Genomic DNA, 16,835 nt, shown 5'->3' on the forward strand with positions numbered 1-16,835 from the left:
AGCTCTAACAGAATGGTGTCTTCCATCTCTCGTCTTCACAGCGGTAGTCAGATGAAGAACCGGCTAAACATGAGCTTAGCACCCAAAAAAAACCTCAAAGTGAGAAGTTCAGCAGATGGGAGACAATGTGACGGAGGTCAGGGAAGAGGTGACTGAATTCTTAATTGCCCACCTGGCTGCTTGAAAAGGTCACTCTCCACCATCTTGCACATGCAGCCCAGCTTCTGTCTCACAAGCTGAGAGTCAGGGATACTCTCAATGAACTTAGTTAAAAGAACACTGAAAAAAACAAACAGGAGAGGAGGGGAGAGGAAAAGAGCTGGTGAACCATAAATGCATCGAAAGTAAAAGCATTGATGAAGAACGGCAGAGCTAAACATTTGCAACGACTCCACCGGAAAGTCGGCTATCGTTCCTCTAGAGCCCATGTCTAGAATACCTGAGCTCCACGGGATCAAAGACATGCTGGATATCATTGATGATGGTGGGGAGGTATTTCAAAATTGCTCCCTGTAACAGAAAAACATGTCCCATAAATCATTGAGTGACAGAGAAAGGTCAAGGCAGCATAAAAACACTTGTTATGATGAGAAGCTCTTAAAGTAGCTTCCATCCCAATCATGCTTCAGAAATCCTCTGGGCCTTTTCCCCATGGATTCACAGTTCTACACCTCCCCTGTCTTTTCACCGCCCACTCCTTTTCATAGAACTCCGGGCTCACTTTAATCTTGACCCCTTCGTCCAGCGGCCTGTCCATCAAAGTGTTGAAGGACAGGAAGAGCGTCCTTATGGAGTTAAAGAATGCATCGCCATCCTCGCTGTTTCCATAGAATCTGTAAAACAGGGGTCGGGAACAGTTTAGAACAGCCCTTGTGGACCACGCCCGAGTAAGCAGCCAATCATGCTGCGAGACGCACGAAGAGGAGGCTGACCTCAGATACAGAACCCGGGACTGGACTATGAACCTGAAGAGGTACTTGAGGGCTTTGAGGGCAGAATACAGCCTCTCTGTCAGGGCGGAGTCTTCAGCGTGTCCCACATAATAATTCAGCACCTTGGTCAACTTCCTGATAGAGAGAAAGACAGTGTGTGAGCGAAAGGAAGGTCTTACTTTCTAAATCATCCTCCACATATTTATATCAATGGAAGCTTGGCAACATAAGTGCTATCTGTCCTGCCAATAAAGCCAGTTTATTTAAAAACTGAAAATTGCAAAGAGAGACAGAGGGAGAGAGAGACAGACTTTCAAACTCAAGCTCTACTGGGCATTAAACAGACAGTGTAGCGTGGTGGAATGCCTGACCGTGGTAAGCGATAGAACCCTGAGAAATACCCTGACAAAAAGCAATAGCCAGATGCTAGCCAACACAGGCAGGCATGACTGTCCACAGAGGACAGTCGCGGTGCGCACGCTGTCAACTTCAGCAGGCTGAAACAGCTCTGCACCTTCACACGCGTGACAAGCACAGCCACACGGGAGCAAACTTCTTCCAAACAGTCACTCTGTTCTCCTCAACTTTTCCTAATGCGATACACATCAAAAAACAACTGCCCATTCTCCTTGGGGAGTACAGGAGCTGCATTTCGCTGGAAGCCAAAAACATGGCTGTCTGTTATAGCCTAAGGGACTGTGACCCACAATGCACCGGCGAGAGAGACAAAGGCCATTCGTTATCTGAAAAGAAAGCAGTTAAAAATTCATATCCTGCCCACCTTGAAATACTGTTGTTTTTAGTATCATATCATGAAAGGCACCAGCTGAAATTCTGAGCAGTCATTATACAGTGTACTGCAAACATAAGTGCTTTGGCAACAATTCCTGCATTTTATTCCATGCCAATGGAGCATTTGAACTCGAGAGGAAAGCATCTTCAGAAGCGAAGTGGGTGGGAGTGGGAGACAGGGAAACTGAGTGAGGGGGGGTGAGGGCAACGTCTCGCTCGTGCGAGAGGCTCTTGTGTCCGAGTGCAGGGGGAGGAGAGAGAGAGACTCACGTGTACGCCAGCGTGGCGCTGAAGTGCTTGTAGATGTACGTCTCCAGGACTGGGTTGAAGTGCTGAAACTTGATGTCGCCGATCAGCGAGATGATGAACACCTGTCAGAAGGGGCGAGGGGCGCAGGTGTGAGGCTGAAGTGCCCTTCACGTGACCATGCGGTCGAAACGTAGCAACAGACGGAAGGAAGGCTTACGGTGCATCTGCAACGTATCTGGAAATGCTCTCTCATATTACTCTTAGGCTTGGATTCCATCAGCATTTGCGCTTAGCTCATCTTAGAAATGAATGGAATTGTCTTTTCATTCATTTGGGTAAAATTTGTAAAGGTTCATTCATATTTTAGTTAGATTTTTTAAATCACAGAAATTGGGGGGAAAAAGGTCACAGAACTACCGAATAAATTGTGAAAATAAAGGAATCTGTGACACCGTGACAAACACCCAACCATGTTTATGATGCAATCTGCTGCCATGGTGCTGGGTTATATAGTTCCCTAGCGCTTGAGGGCTCACCAGGGCATTGAAGACCAGGGTGTCATAGGTGTCCTTTTCAGAGGTCTCCATCATGATGTTGAAGAGGGCATCGAGGGTGTCCTGAAGGAACTGAAAATGCAAGGAAGAGGTTGGGCACGGTTCAGCACAGGAAGCAGGGACACAGGGCTGATTCAAATCCCCCTCACCTGTCTCGCCTTGCTGATGCGGATTCAAACCCCCCACACCTTGGCAACCCTGTTCAACTCCCCCCCTGCTAAACTCCTGCCTCACCTTCACGATCTCCCCTCCCTCCACCTCCATCAGTCGCTGCAGGTTCTGGTCCAGCTCGCCGGGGTTGGATCTCCAGTTCAGTAGGCCCAGCAGATCGACTGTCGCACGCCACATCAAAAAAGAGCATCAAAAAGAACTTTCAAAAACCCATCAGCAAAAAGCATTCCACAGACCCCGTGCGTCACAGACCAGTGTAATGCCCACGCTTGTCCTTGCTGACGGCATGCTTTATTACAGTTTACATTGGAACTGAACTATGGATCTAAGTACGCTCGCCTAACGCATGTTCACACGGTCTCAATTAAGGGAAGGACAATGCAACACATCGCAGCAATGACAAGTCAGTTGTGTACATCTGTGTGTTTGGAAATATGCAATGTGCGCAGCCACATCCTGTTTGTGTTTGACGTGTGACCACCACAAACATTGCTTACATAGCCTCTCACTGTTCGCATGGCTCGACAAGTTTTTTTTGTGAATGGCGTATGGTTTATGTATGGTGTATGTGACCAACACAAACACTGCTTACTGTATGTATTGGTGCAGGTGTTTACGTGGGTGCGTGTGCATGAGCAAGTTGATGTGCGCGCCTGGGGGTTGTGCTTGTTGCGTGCAAGCGAGCATGCGTGCATGCCTGGGCATATGTGCATATGTGTGAGTGTGTGTATGCATCAATGCATGTGTACATGTGTGTTTGTGAATATGTGCATCTGCATGAGCAGACCCGTATTTTTGGTGTGCATGTGTGTTTGTCTCTAGGTACACGTGGCAAAGTTTGGCCCACATTTCCATGTTTTTATATCCATGCATATCAAGCAAAGGTGTATCATCAAAGGTGTTATGTGAACTACAAATGCACTGGATGGTATGCACAAGGGGTGAGGCTAGACTTTTACCGTTCTGAGTGAGCTTTGTGGAGCAGGTGAGAGTGGCGATCTGAAAGCTGTCTTTGGTTACGGGGATCACGCCCGAATGGTGGAAAGCCTTCCCCGTCTGCTTCTCCTTCTCCTCCACCTCTGCCCATGACCCAGGCAAGGTCAGATAGGTTTTAGCGTCCTCCGTCTTCTTCACATCGACCTGAAATACACCCTAACAGTTATCCAGCCCCACGGCAAAAGTCACATAACATGCAGACATACTGGAGACACAGCTCATTAGATATATCAACGATTATTCACACAAAAACATTTTGAGCCATGAAAACAGTAAAAGGCTATGTTTTAGACCATTATAAACCAGACATGTTACATAAAGCTCACAAATCTACATCTTAGAGATTCTACTCCCCATTCATGGAGTTGTTATCAGGAATTCAAGACGCTCAGTTCAGTGCACCTCATGACAGGTTACACGGCCAGGAGTGCAAAGCATTGTTAGCATGACGGCGGCGCGCGAGGCTAAGATGAGTCATCTATCTGCTTCTAACTTCCCGCAGCCTTGACGCCCGATTTCTCACTGCTGACACACGCTAGCCTAATCTGGGCTGAGGGCCACACCCTGATGGGGCCGAGGACCGCACCCTGACCTCACGCGCACCGCTCCGCGTCTCACCTTGTAGACGATCAGGTCGTGCTTCCCGTCCCGCAGCGTGGTTCCGTCGGACTTCATCAGGCGCACGAACGCCATGCCGAAGGGCTTCTCCGATTTGTCCCTGGCTGGAAGACACAAAAGGGCGTGTCAGGGCGGTCGCCGCACGCCGCCCCGGGAGCGCCACCAGCAGGTTTTATAAGGGATGGACGGCAGGGGAAGGCACAGGGGGGGGGGGCACGCTTTGGGGGGCAGGGGAATACTCACAGTCCTGGGAAGACCTGTGGCGAAACATCAACCTGAGGTGGCAGCGGCCCACGTCTTCGATGGGAATGGCCACCTGCGTGGGGGGGCGGAGCAAGAGAGGGACGGAGACAGGAAGAGACCCGAGCAAAGAAAGAAACGAGGGTCACTCATTCGGCTGGCAGCGTAGCACGACGGGTAGGGAACAGGGCTTGCAAATCCAAGGCTGTGGAATCAATTCCCAGGTGGAGCACTGCCGTTTCTACCCTTGAGCAAGGCACTTAATCTGAATTGCTTCAGTAAATATCCAGCTATATAAATTGATTGCGTGTAAAATAAATAAATAAAACAACGCTGTCCAAGTCGTTCCGGATAAGAGTACCCGCTAAATGCCTAAACTGTGCAATGCACTGGAACACATGACCACTAGAAACAGATTAAAGGAATAATACAATCTAGAGAAGAGTACATTTTAGATTCTATTTTATTTCATGAATACATACCCTCCCATTTTAAAACGATTTTATACTATCCATTATAAAGCGTTATATAGCGTTTCAGTAGCTGACAGCAGGCTGGTCCCTGTCCTTGAGCGTGCCCAGTAGAACAGCACCTCGTACCTTGACCGTTTCATTCCAGCAGGGCTGTTTGACCTGGTAGTAGATGACGGACTTATACTCCGTGATTCCGTCATTGCCAGCTCCAGGGAATATTGCTTTCTGCAACGGGGGAGAAGGTTGGGTACCATGACAAGGATTGTGTTTAGATTTCAGTCACATGTAAATCCTTATCTGAGCTTTCAGAGGAGCAGAGCGGACAATCGCATTACAAAATCCTGCTGATAAGAATTAGATTTTTCTCCCAGATATGCAGTTTTTTTTTTTAGCAACGTATTCCACCATCCTTACATCGCGATAAAAATCTTATCAACTCAACTACATTTGTCTGGTTGTAAAAATCTTAATTGAAGGGGAGACTATAATACAGATTTTGCAAAAGGGCGATACATTTATCAAAGGATACAATTGAACCTCTGTTACAACAGCAGAGAGAGTATTACATGGGGTGAGAGGTTGAAGGAAAGAGGATGATTTATTATGATTTAACTTGATTAAAGCCATTTGGTCTGAGTTTAAACTTGATTTATTACCTCCATTGGTGTGCCTTCATCATCCAGCACACTCATCATCACCTCCACATTTTTGGGCGTCTTCTTTTTCCCTCGATCGAATTCTCCCTGCAGCAGCGTCACATATATGTCGTTCCTCACGTTTCCTGAAGGAAGGCAGACACCAAAAGGCCTTTCGAGTTCGCATCTCGCTCAGGACTCCGAGCGTATCGCACGCGAGCTATCCGTCTCCGCGGGCGACGGAACCCCCGACCCCCCCCCCCCCTTTTCTGCGAGGGTAGAGAGAGAAACACACTCAACAACTTCCATAACAAAAGAACCTGGGAGGATGATCTCGGGGAATCCCATTTTCCTGACGATGGGCGTGCTTCGGTCCACAAAGTGCGGGTAGTCCTTCTGGACCTGGGCCAGATCCCCCGGGAGCAGCTTCAGGGTCACAAACAGTCCTGCGGGCGTGGTCACACGAGTTAAGCAAGGGTCAGGGGAGCAGATATGGGAATAGCCAACATGAAAAAAAACAGGCAGATAAACAGAGAATGCAATCACGGCTGTGACAGTGGACAGACAAAGACCTAGGCTAGTCAGCACATGTCACTCACAGCTCTTGCTGTCCAGTTGCTAGGGAGGCGCTAATGTCAGGACGCGGCTACTGTCTGCGCTAGCGCTATCCTCACCTTGACCCTTGTGGTTGACCTCACGGGTGGCGATGACCTTGTTGAAGACGGCGGTGAGTGGCTCGTTCTCCCCGATGACCCTAGACGGGATCAGCGGGGACATGATCAGCTGCCTCTGACGTATATAAGTCTCCATTGCAATTCTGAGAGAGAAAGAGGGGAAGAAAGAGTGAGCGAGGCAGAGAGGTCGAGAGAGAAAGAGAGGGAGGGAAAGAGAGAAAGAGAGGGGGGAGTATTCGGCAAAACATTGTAAAATATGTCACGCCAATAAAGCATTTCAATCGAGAACTGAAGGAAACTGAAATGAAATTGAGAGTGAAAAAGGAATGAAAAAAATGAGAAGTGGGGGAAGAAGTGAGTGGTTAGAATGTGAAAGATTGCAGGGGAAAAAAGAGTGGAAGATGGAAAGAGATGTAGGGCAAAGAGCGAAAGTGGAAAAACATTGCGGGGAAGGATGAAAGGCACAGAAGGATGTTTACGAAAAATGCAGACTGGAAAAGGAATGAGAAAGAAATGGAGGTCTGGAACCAAGGACTGTACTCCATGGAAAAGGCAAATATTCAAACTATTTCAACAGACTGAGCTGCTCCTCCAGGCTGAAGGTGTAAGATAGGCTGTGACCATTTTGCTCTTTCTATGCAGACCAGAAATGTAGTCCTGAACGTGTCAAATCAGGCAGATACGAGGGTGGGTTCAGCTAGAAACATTTTTCTCTGTCAGGCATAGTGCTAGTTGCAGCGTTTTCGATCGTGTCATGAAGCACTCAGACGAGGTTCACAGGAAGCCCGTCCCTCGGTCATGTGTGACCCAACAGTAATATTGGCACCGCGCATCTCGCCAAAAGCAGAACTGGCGGTCCCGCGGAGGCCCGCAGCCGAATTCGCTTTGCACTCCTCGAGGCGTCCAGCTACGGGGGAGACGTGCGTAAGGGTGTCTAATTCACAGCCGATCTCTAATACCGCCGCCTCGACCGGCGGCCCAGGTCACGTGACTCACTGCTGAAAGGGGATGAAGTGCTGCTTGTCCTCGTCGTCCGATTTCCCGTGCGCGATGTCTGTGATATCCATTACTGCAGAGAGAAAACAGCAGGAATCAGATGAAACCGTGACCCTCTGAAAGGGGTCCCCGCCATTTTGGTTCTTTTTTTTGTGTGTGTGTGTTTGTTTTTATATGGCCACTTAAAGTTGTTAACACTGGCTCGAAGTGCACAGCCAGGCCGCCATGTGTGACGCTGACGGTCCGCGGTGTCACGTTTCCCAGCCTTGGCTCCCTCACACGCGAGGGCCCGCGGCTCCGATCGAGAAACAGAGGACCCATAATGCCCTTTGTGTGCCAGCTGTTGTTATGGGCCTTGTCGCGCCGCCTGCCAGGGACTATGTGGCGGGGGGACAGGAGATAAATAAAAGACAAAAGGGCCGATTTCTCACACGGCGCACATGACCTTGGGCCCAGATATCAAGGTAGATCCAATCTCAGGGGACAAAAGCTTTCCCCCTTTTGTTTTCTGCCTTTCAGAGTTCATTCTGAGCAAGGATGAGTGAGGGACAGAGCGAGCGCGAGAGAGAGACACTGGTGACTGATGGCCCAGTTGAAAAAGGACATGGGCTATTTCCAGACTGCAGGCCTTGAAACTATAATACTTTTTTTCACAAGTAACTGCATGTGAGAATCTGCTTGAGAACCAACTAGACATTTCCTGTTATTACTGCAGGTCTTTCTGTCACAAATGTCTATGCTTCAGTAGAATTCACATATGAGCACATCTATGCCAATAACACACTCTGAATGTAATTGCACTGAGAGAGGGATACAGAGCAAGAGAGAGCAAGAGAAAGAGTGAGAGAAATAGAGACTAAGAGACAGTAACCAATGCAACATTCAAGAAAAAATGGCTACAAAATTTCCATACTGTAGTCCTCTAGTCTTTTTTCCTCCCCTGACTACACATATGATTCTTAATGTTGTGCTTATTTTAGATTATGACTGTATATCTTTCTGTCATAAATTTCTATGCTTCAGCAGTATTTACTGGATTGTATTTCATGCTAATAAAGCATTTGACCGTCGTTGCACTGAGGGTGCGAAAAGACAGGGGAAGAGGGGGAGAGGGGGAGAGAGAGAGAGAGAGAGAAAGAGAGCGAGCGAGAGAGAAAGAAATTGAGAGGAGGTGGATGGGGGAGGGGCGAGCCTTGCTCACTTCCCCTATCTTGGATTCAGCCCATTTACTCCCTGTGCAGGTGGCACAAGTAATGACCACTCCTCATCCAGCAAAGAAATTCAATCCTCCTCCCGAAACACGGGAGCAATTAATTACCTTTCCAGTCGTTTCTTTTACAGGGCGCAGGGGGTTTGTGCTTTCACGGGTCGCCAGAGACAGTTTAGCAGCGGGATTCTCTTCTAAATTTGTTTATTCACTTTCAATCCGTTCGTTATTTATAGTTTCACTGCGAGGGATTCGCCAGACAATATCGTCGCGAAACTTATGGTGCGATTCGAGGGGGATAACGGGTAAGAGGCCGCGTAAATTAGAATGATTTGCGCCGCTTAGCGCGACGCCTTCCCGTGGAACCACCGAAGCCGCGTCGTCTGCGCCGCTCATTTCCATCGCGGAGGACATTGTGGCTCGACGCCGCCGCCGCCGCGTCCCAGCGGGAGGCGACACCCTTTCACGGGCGCGACTCCCCGCCGCAGACCCCGAAACCCTCACCCGCCACTCCGAAGGGTCTCCTCAAACCGCCCGTGTGCTTCTTGCCCTCCTTCAGCTCCATGCACCCCACCCGGATTATCTGACACACCAGGAACACCCGCGGCCTGATCAGATCGCTGCTGCTCAGGTCCTGCGAGGAGAGGAAGGACGGAGGTCAAGGACAAGAGATGACCTTGACCGCAGAAATCCATACAATCGATTGGCTGAGCTACTACATGCACGATTGCAATTACTATCACACACTATTTGTTGAGCAGACAATTTATTTGATGAGGGCGACATGCAAATGTCCACATTTTAAAAAAATTCCAGATAAATACCTTGCGCAAAGGGAACAACGGCAATGCCCTACCCCAGAACTGAGCCTGCAATCCCTGCATGACAGGCCCAGTTCCCGAGACACCGCCGCCGTGTACATACAGTACACTGAGCAAGTAATAACAGTTAACAAAACCATTCATTGTTCTAGGTGGATTTACCACCTATAATACTAAGGTAATGACAACCAAACCAAAATAACCAAAATGGGAAGTTCATAAGAGGAAGTAAAAATATAGCTAATGTTTTCAGTAAGCACATCAGCAGGGCGAATGAGCACAGCTGATAAGAAAGCAGAAAGGGGAAGGAAGTACTAAGAAAGGAGTGACCACGTCTCACGGGGAGTTTACCGTGAAGAGAGCCGGCAGGTTGTTGAGCTTCTCGATTTCCTTGGGCATGCCCGTGCTGCCCCATCGTACCAGGAAGTTCTCACTGCAACACGCCACACGGTCAAACTCTGGCCGGTAATGACAAATTGGCTACATTTTCTCTGGCGCAATAGGCATGCCAACAGTAAGGCACTGTAATATATCTCCAAACTTTTGCCCTGACGGTCCAGTAACTCAGACTTTCTATTTTATAGCACGTTCAACCCTAGGCCTTCTATAGGTTCAGCACTACACAATCACGTCTACAGCACCCGCAGCCTTCTCTGCACTTCTCTATTGTGGGTGGCTGTAACCATGGAGAAAGCGGGCGACCGCTGACCTGATGAAATCTGACTGGTCGGGGTCATAGAGGGACATGAGCAGCTCGGCGTCCTCTCCGATGTTGCACACAAAGTTCTTCAGGTTCATGAAGAGGCTGTAGGTGTGGACCGTGCTGAAGAGGGACTGTCGCCTCATCTCCAAGTTCTGGAGCCGGGTCTGTGGTAGGGTGGAGAGCAGTAACAATCAGCTATGTTGCTTCTCAGTTCTCACTGGCCTTATATGACAGTTCCTGGGTGATAAGTATTCATTACAGTGCTTCAATGTTCTGTTCCATTGCCTTCAATAAGGTAGCTAAGAAATGGTCTTGGCTGGGTGGGGGGGTGGGGGGGGGCTTTGGCTGTGCACACAATGTCCATAATGTTATACTGGCATTGCGTAAACAGGAAACAGTGGTGCATAAATGTTCTTTCACGACTGCCGACTGCTTTACATTCTTCAATGTGACTGACTAGTCAGTATTAAAAGAAATTAGGAAAACAAAGGTTGACTGTGCAAATCTGTATCTTTAATCTGCTTTCTTCAATACTAAAACACCAGGGGCTCGTGTTGGTTCTGCCCTTGTATAAGAACATTACTTGGAAATAGTCATTATGTTTTTCAAATTTTTCAAAATGCACAGATAATGAGAACACCATTGATATTTAATTTGCCAGTGATAAAGTGATGTTGAATGCTTTATCTGTTCAGTATGTATATAAAGGCTTAGTACCCAACAGACACAGCCAGTTACACAGATATAAATGCGATTTCCATGGTTATGATAAAGAACCCAACGATCTGCTTCCACTTAAGGGGCCCTTCAAGCTAATAAATGCCTCTGTTGATGACAGTCCTGATTGGTGGTGTTTTGTGTTTCATATTGGCAATCCCCTGTAGTGTCACATTTCAGAGCTATATATCACACACTGTTATAACCAATGTGAGTGGTTTTCAGTTTTTGAAGGCTTTAGAAGCTTTTTTCATAAGAAATCCATTTAAGGGGGCCAGATTAGGCTACTCCACCTTAAGAAAACCAGACCCATATGAAGCGAAGCCTTATCGTTCAATCTCAATAAACAGCAGGGAGGTTGACTCAAAAGGGGCTTTAAATCAACCGGCAGGGGCAGTGTAACAGCCACTGGCCTGGGGGGGGGGGGGATTAGAGGGACCGTGGCGGACTACAAATGCGTGGGACGGACGCCGATGACCACTTCCTTCACCTTCTCCTCCTGTATCCTCTCGTCGACGCTGCGGGACGCTGTCTCGTGAGCCCGGTACAGACTGACGGTGCTGGTGAAATCCGGATCCAGCGTGTTCCCCGCTTCATCCCGCACCACCAGGTCCAGACCCAGGATCCTTCACAAAATCCAGCGTTATTCAGCCTCAACGGCGGTTCATAAGGATATGATAAAGCCATTTTTAATGCAAGAAGGGCCGCACGAAAAACATCAAAGAAGCCGTTGGCTGCCAAGGAAATATTACGACATAGGACAATGCACAAATCCGAAGGCTCTTGAGAACAATATGAAAGAAATCTTAAGTCTCTGACCGGTTTCCATAATCAATTTTAGCCGTGACTTTCTTCCTGAGCTCCACCAGGTCATCTTTTGGCAGCGTCCCGGACACTATCTGTGATCGATACTCTATCAGGCTGTAAGCCATCTGCTGAACGCTCCGGAACAGGGTGGTCTTGTTGCTCTGTAACAAAGACACGCAAACGCAAATATCTTACATGTTTGTGCGCTCAAATGTGGGCCTGTATATTGTAAACCATCTGTTTTAACTAGCCTTTTCAGGCCTTTTTATTATGCCTGTGAAGTTAATTGCTTGGTTAATACATTATGTGATCATTTAAAGCACAGAGGGATAAATAACAAAAAACAAAAGGGGAAAAATGCAAGAGCTGCCTGCTTACCACATACAGCTTGTGCCATATCTGTGCCCATTCCCTGAGGGTGGCGCCCAGTTCCATTACCAGGGGAAGATCCGCTGGGATAACAATCTCCTGCTGGCTTCAAGGGGCATTTGGAGGATAGAGGGAGCAGGAGAGCGTTAGGACCACCTAAACTGTCCTGACACACCAGCACGGCCTGGGATGCCAAACAAATGGTCTGCCAGATTTACCTGGGGTTGAGTACGTTCTCTACAAGCAGCTCTCCAGCGGATCGATAGTTTTTTTTACAACATGATTACATGGGAGCATTCCTGGATTTATTAACTTTCCACAAAAACGTTCAAATGTAGAGCTGCTAGTGCAGCACACCTAGCCTCCGCCTTGCTTTTTCTGAACATTTAACAGTTCGCTGAGGGATTCAGGGAGTCAGCCAATTTAATGCAGTGTAAGAACTCTGTTGTGCTGCTGACTTACCCTGTCCCTTCGACTTTAGCCTCTTTCAGGTGGATGTAGGAAGCCGGGAAAATTCCCTATGGGAGAGAACAGACAAAATCTCAGCTAGCAATCATTTCTTATATATCAACAGAACCGCAAGAGGAGTCATATTGTTGACCGCACCTTTTGTGATTTGTTCCGTAACGTGTATCCTCTATACCACCCTGGGTAAATGACAGAGAGACAGAAAGACAGGATGAGAGAGGCCCAGCCATAAATATCACAGTTATTGAATTTGAAAAAAATCATTTTTTGCCGATGCACCACAAAGCGCATCGAGGCTTCTCTGCAGCTCTGGGTTAAATATTACGGAATAGGTCCAGAATGCGCTACGTTCTTTTCTTCTTCTTTTTTTTTGCCTGAACGTGTAGCAGCCTGCTCGGAGCGGGAGCGCACCGACGAGTCCAGGCCCGCTTGAGGTTCAGGCTCACCCTCAAACGTCTCCAGTATGTGCACCGTGTCCCCCACCTGCAGACACAGCTCTTGCTGTCCTCTGGCATCATAATTATATACCGCTAGAAAAGGACAGAAAGAGAGAGAAAGAGAAATGATCATTTGCACAAAATTTCATTCGCGAGCTGTTAACAACATACATTTTACAGTAATAATTAGTATAATTACAATTTCCATTCATTTAAAATGCACGCTTGTTTTAGAACACTAATAGTTGCATGCGATGGTATTGCGAGGCAATGTTACATTTGAGTCCAATACGGCACACTGAAACAAATGTAAGCTGCAGAAAAAGAAAGTGGAAAAAAAATGAAAGATAGAAAGTGAGATTCAGTAAGAGTAAGTGGGAGACTGTAGATATTAAATTCGACACAATAAAATAGCGAGACAAACACAGCAAAACTGGCGAAGGAGGCCAGCCAGACAGAAAGAGAAGGGACGTAATGTTACATTGTGCAGTGATATATTTCTGTGTGAATCAACCTATCAGCTCTTTCCTTTTTGCTTTCCCATCCAACAATCTCGCCAGAAGACAGACCTACTGGACAGCCTAAACAACAGTTCCCCCCCGCCCCCCCCTAAAAATAAGAAAAAAAGTGTAAAATTGTTCTGACAGTATTTTTGGATGGGTTGCGTTTTGTGACATTCACTCAGATACAGTTTAATTTTCGCACTGGGTTTTAATAAACGGAGCCTCCACTTCCATCAGATAAGGCCCGCATTGTTGGCTGAAACGCCTCAGCGAAGGAAGGGGAGAGGCTGTCAAGCCCTTTTGATGATATTGTTTCAGCTGGATGCGGCCTGGAAAAGTGCAACGAAGGCTTCATCGCGAAAATAACTGGCAAACGCTCCAAACAATGAAATCGCACTTGGGCTATTTATCTCTTTTTCCATGAGCGACGTGACACTAAACTCAAGTTTTCACACAACCCTGGAAATTGTGGTATTTAAAAATAAATACGACAGAAGGCTATGTCAAGTATGGATGACTGTCAAAAATGACATCTGAGGCGAAACACATTGTGATTAGCTTCACAGCTGAACTACGGTCTTCTTTTCACTCAGAATACTTCATAGCTCATTAGCACCCTCTGGTGAAGTGCTGGTTGGTGTAATTGGACCATGGGGTTTGATTTGGGTGGATCAGGGAATCCAGCATTTAGTCATCAAGTGGGAGGCTATGAAAGACACCAGGAGATTCTAACTATCAGCCACAGAGGCAGTTAAAACCATACTCTAGTTAGCACGCTCAGCAGTTTGTCCGGGATGCAAAAGCCTTTCTCCCCTTCTGTGAACCAGAGGGTCTTCCCGGATAAAAAAAAAATCCAGCCAATCTGCCAATTCTGGCCCCCCACGCCCCCATTCTTTCCTTCTTTTCCAAAAATCATGTGTGGTAGTCTGAGCCACGGTACAGGACGCCTGCCTCTGCATCATCTCCGAGTGCGTTCCACTCCTCCACCTCCCCCAACCCCCCCGCCCCCGTCTTCAGAAGCCCAGTGTGCAAACCCCTGTCCTGACTTGCTTCATGATAATCCTAGCTGCCAGAGAATTTCAGAATTTCACTGCAGGCTTGGACTGGCTTTGGTTATTACCACTCACTCTACAATACAGGGGGAAGTAAATGCTTTAAGATCCATGTGTCCCATTTACAATTCACAGAAGCAGACATACGTGACTTTCAACTCATAGTTTTACCATTGTGTGAGAAATTCATATTCACAGAGACACATCACAAGAAAAAAAAGATATTTCATTAAATTGAACCTGAACCCAATAAAGCTTGAATTGAGAGGTGTACCGCCCGATGACTTTTATGACATATACTGTATTAATAAGGTGAGACTTTGCTGCTATAAAACATAGGCTAGTTTGATGGTTTGCATCAAAATCTTGGGAAGTACAGAACTAATTATTCAATAATGTAGGCTAGCGCCGAAGCAAAGTTATCTATGCAATGTCGCCAGTGGATTTTAAGTCAAATATAATTCCTTCATTGGTTTATCTATTGACTGTTAAGTCTTCATTAAATCATTTGTGGACTCTTAATCAATCTTTCTTTTCAATCTAGGCTACTATATGACTTCTCATAAGTACATGTACTTACGTGTAGCCTATAAAGACATTGTGCTTACAGTGACTGTTCTAAACCCCAGAGGGTTGTGAGTTCAAGCGCCAGTTGCATCATACTGTACCAGAGGTTTTAAAAATGGTGCCTCAGGCCCATTACATAAAAAGGGACTGTGGGTAATGGCATTGTAATAGATTTGTGACTTGTCCTGGGGGTGTACTTCTACACCAATCTGCTGCACCCCACACAACTGGGATAAGATGCGACTCGACAAGGCACAAAAAACTGGACACAGATTCGCCTACTCACTTATCCAGACACCATAATGTTCAGCCTTACAAAACAGTCCTGCTAAGGTCGTTCACATTAATTCATCCTAATTTTGTTAATTGTGCGTGTGGTATTACAATAACAGCTTCAAATGAAATTATAGGTATTGCCTGACAATAAGATAATGGCGTATGTGACAGACTTATATGACACAACAGAAGTGATAGGTAATACATTAGATTTGTTGTTGATGCTGTAAATTAAATTAAAATGTCAAGCTCAGAAAGAAGTCTAGTCATAGAGATCTGAACTTCTTTCACTTCTCATCGATTTTTAATCTATTTTTTACCAGCCAAACTCACAAACAAAGCTTTGCAGAGATTCAGTAGATTTTTAGACTGTCACAGTATAGCCTACTGGGTTAACAGTATACCATGTAGGCTATACCAGAATTGCTGCATATCATACCAACAACATTTTTGCCAGCCTGATAACCATACTGGCCTAATAACACGGTATTTGACATAATACGATAAACACTAGTTAATACTACGTGTTTGATTACGCGTACACAATTGTTTAACAAAACAGAAATAACACTGCATGCTTAAATTAGCAGTAGTCACAATTAGGCTGCAGTCAAACGGCTCTTGGATGAATTTCCATAGGCTACATATATTTCGGCAGGCAGTTTTTTAATTAAGCAGAGATATTTCTGCTGATGCCTCTTATTTCTGATGCTCTGAATCCTGAATCCTTGAGACATGAGTCAAATAACAAATCGTGACAAACTTGCATACTAAAATTAACAGTGCTGCAGTAGCAATTAGGATAACTGAGCCATGCCAATTCAATTCCCAGTTGAATGTATAAATCTGTGAATACACAAATTTGTTCTCAATATCCAGGAAATTATGGGGCATATGATTTAAAGGGTGATAGCATAAACAGGGTAATTTTAATGAATTCCATTTACTTATAGCAGTGCATTTATATTATTTTTTGAAACTGTGACACCGTGGTTACCTCACTATTTTTAGAGCAGTTATCATACCATCAAAAACTCATACCATGACATTCCTACTCTAGACTCTCTGCTAAAGAATACAGTAAACAAGTTGCAAAGTTTTCCTATATGAATAGATTTTGTTCAAAGTATTCCTTTGCAAGTTGATGCCTGAGCTCATCTACTCCTTCCAAGCATGCATAAACTGGGTAACAGTGGCTATAATGTAAAAAATCAGCTAAGATGGCCACTGCCAAACAGTATTGATATCAGCCCAGAATTTCCATATTTACGCCTCCCATACAAAATTGGTACTGTAGGTCATGTTTAGAGGTACACGTCCAAAAAAACTTTGTGGACCACTGATACTTACAAAGCTGTAGGCCTTTATCTCTACAGAGTGAGTGGTTTATCACACTGCGCCAGAAATGGTTTTAGGGTGCAGGAAGTGAGACGGGAGAATTCCGACGCCTTCGGCGGCACTGCGTTAAGCTGCACATTTTCTGAACGCCTCGCATCTGTCTGTTTGTTACACGCTGCGTCCAACGCCTCCAAGACAGTACGACATTTTTTTAAAAAGGGGACGCTCTCTGCAAAGCAC

At 46.3% G+C, this 16,835-nt stretch overlaps 1 protein-coding gene across 2 annotated transcripts in view; it reads right to left on the reverse strand.

Annotated features, from left to right (window-relative positions):
- Window positions 1-16,835, reverse strand: part of dock5 (dedicator of cytokinesis 5) — a 40,267-nt gene that overhangs the window by 20,154 nt on the left and 3,278 nt on the right. Inside the window, exons 2-25 of one of the 2 annotated variants that reach the window (XM_064347552.1) lie at window positions 12,869-12,952; window positions 12,561-12,601; window positions 12,417-12,472; window positions 11,964-12,060; window positions 11,598-11,746; window positions 11,269-11,404; window positions 10,068-10,225; window positions 9,710-9,791; window positions 9,042-9,171; window positions 7,331-7,403; window positions 6,335-6,414; window positions 5,981-6,106; window positions 5,682-5,806; window positions 5,152-5,250; window positions 4,556-4,628; window positions 4,313-4,416; window positions 3,658-3,838; window positions 2,762-2,859; window positions 2,510-2,599; window positions 1,995-2,095; window positions 933-1,067; window positions 722-833; window positions 440-510; window positions 173-279 (exon numbers count right to left, since the gene is read on the reverse strand). In XM_064347552.1, the coding sequence (XP_064203622.1) occupies window positions 173-279; window positions 440-510; window positions 722-833; window positions 933-1,067; window positions 1,995-2,095; window positions 2,510-2,599; window positions 2,762-2,859; window positions 3,658-3,838; window positions 4,313-4,416; window positions 4,556-4,628; window positions 5,152-5,250; window positions 5,682-5,806; window positions 5,981-6,106; window positions 6,335-6,414; window positions 7,331-7,403; window positions 9,042-9,171; window positions 9,710-9,791; window positions 10,068-10,225; window positions 11,269-11,404; window positions 11,598-11,746; window positions 11,964-12,060; window positions 12,417-12,472; window positions 12,561-12,601; window positions 12,869-12,952 (2,508 nt within the window). Of the gene's footprint in view, window positions 1-172; window positions 280-439; window positions 511-721; window positions 834-932; window positions 1,068-1,994; window positions 2,096-2,509; window positions 2,600-2,761; window positions 2,860-3,657; window positions 3,839-4,312; window positions 4,417-4,555; window positions 4,629-5,151; window positions 5,251-5,681; window positions 5,807-5,980; window positions 6,107-6,334; window positions 6,478-7,330; window positions 7,404-9,041; window positions 9,172-9,709; window positions 9,792-10,067; window positions 10,226-11,268; window positions 11,405-11,597; window positions 11,747-11,963; window positions 12,061-12,416; window positions 12,473-12,560; window positions 12,602-12,868; window positions 12,953-16,835 lie in introns of both variants that reach the window. The other variant, XM_064347551.1, reaches the window with a different exon arrangement.

Source organism: Anguilla rostrata, chromosome 8, assembly GCF_018555375.3.
Source record: "Anguilla rostrata isolate EN2019 chromosome 8, ASM1855537v3, whole genome shotgun sequence".
Taxonomy (NCBI): Eukaryota; Metazoa; Chordata; class Actinopteri; order Anguilliformes; family Anguillidae; genus Anguilla; species Anguilla rostrata.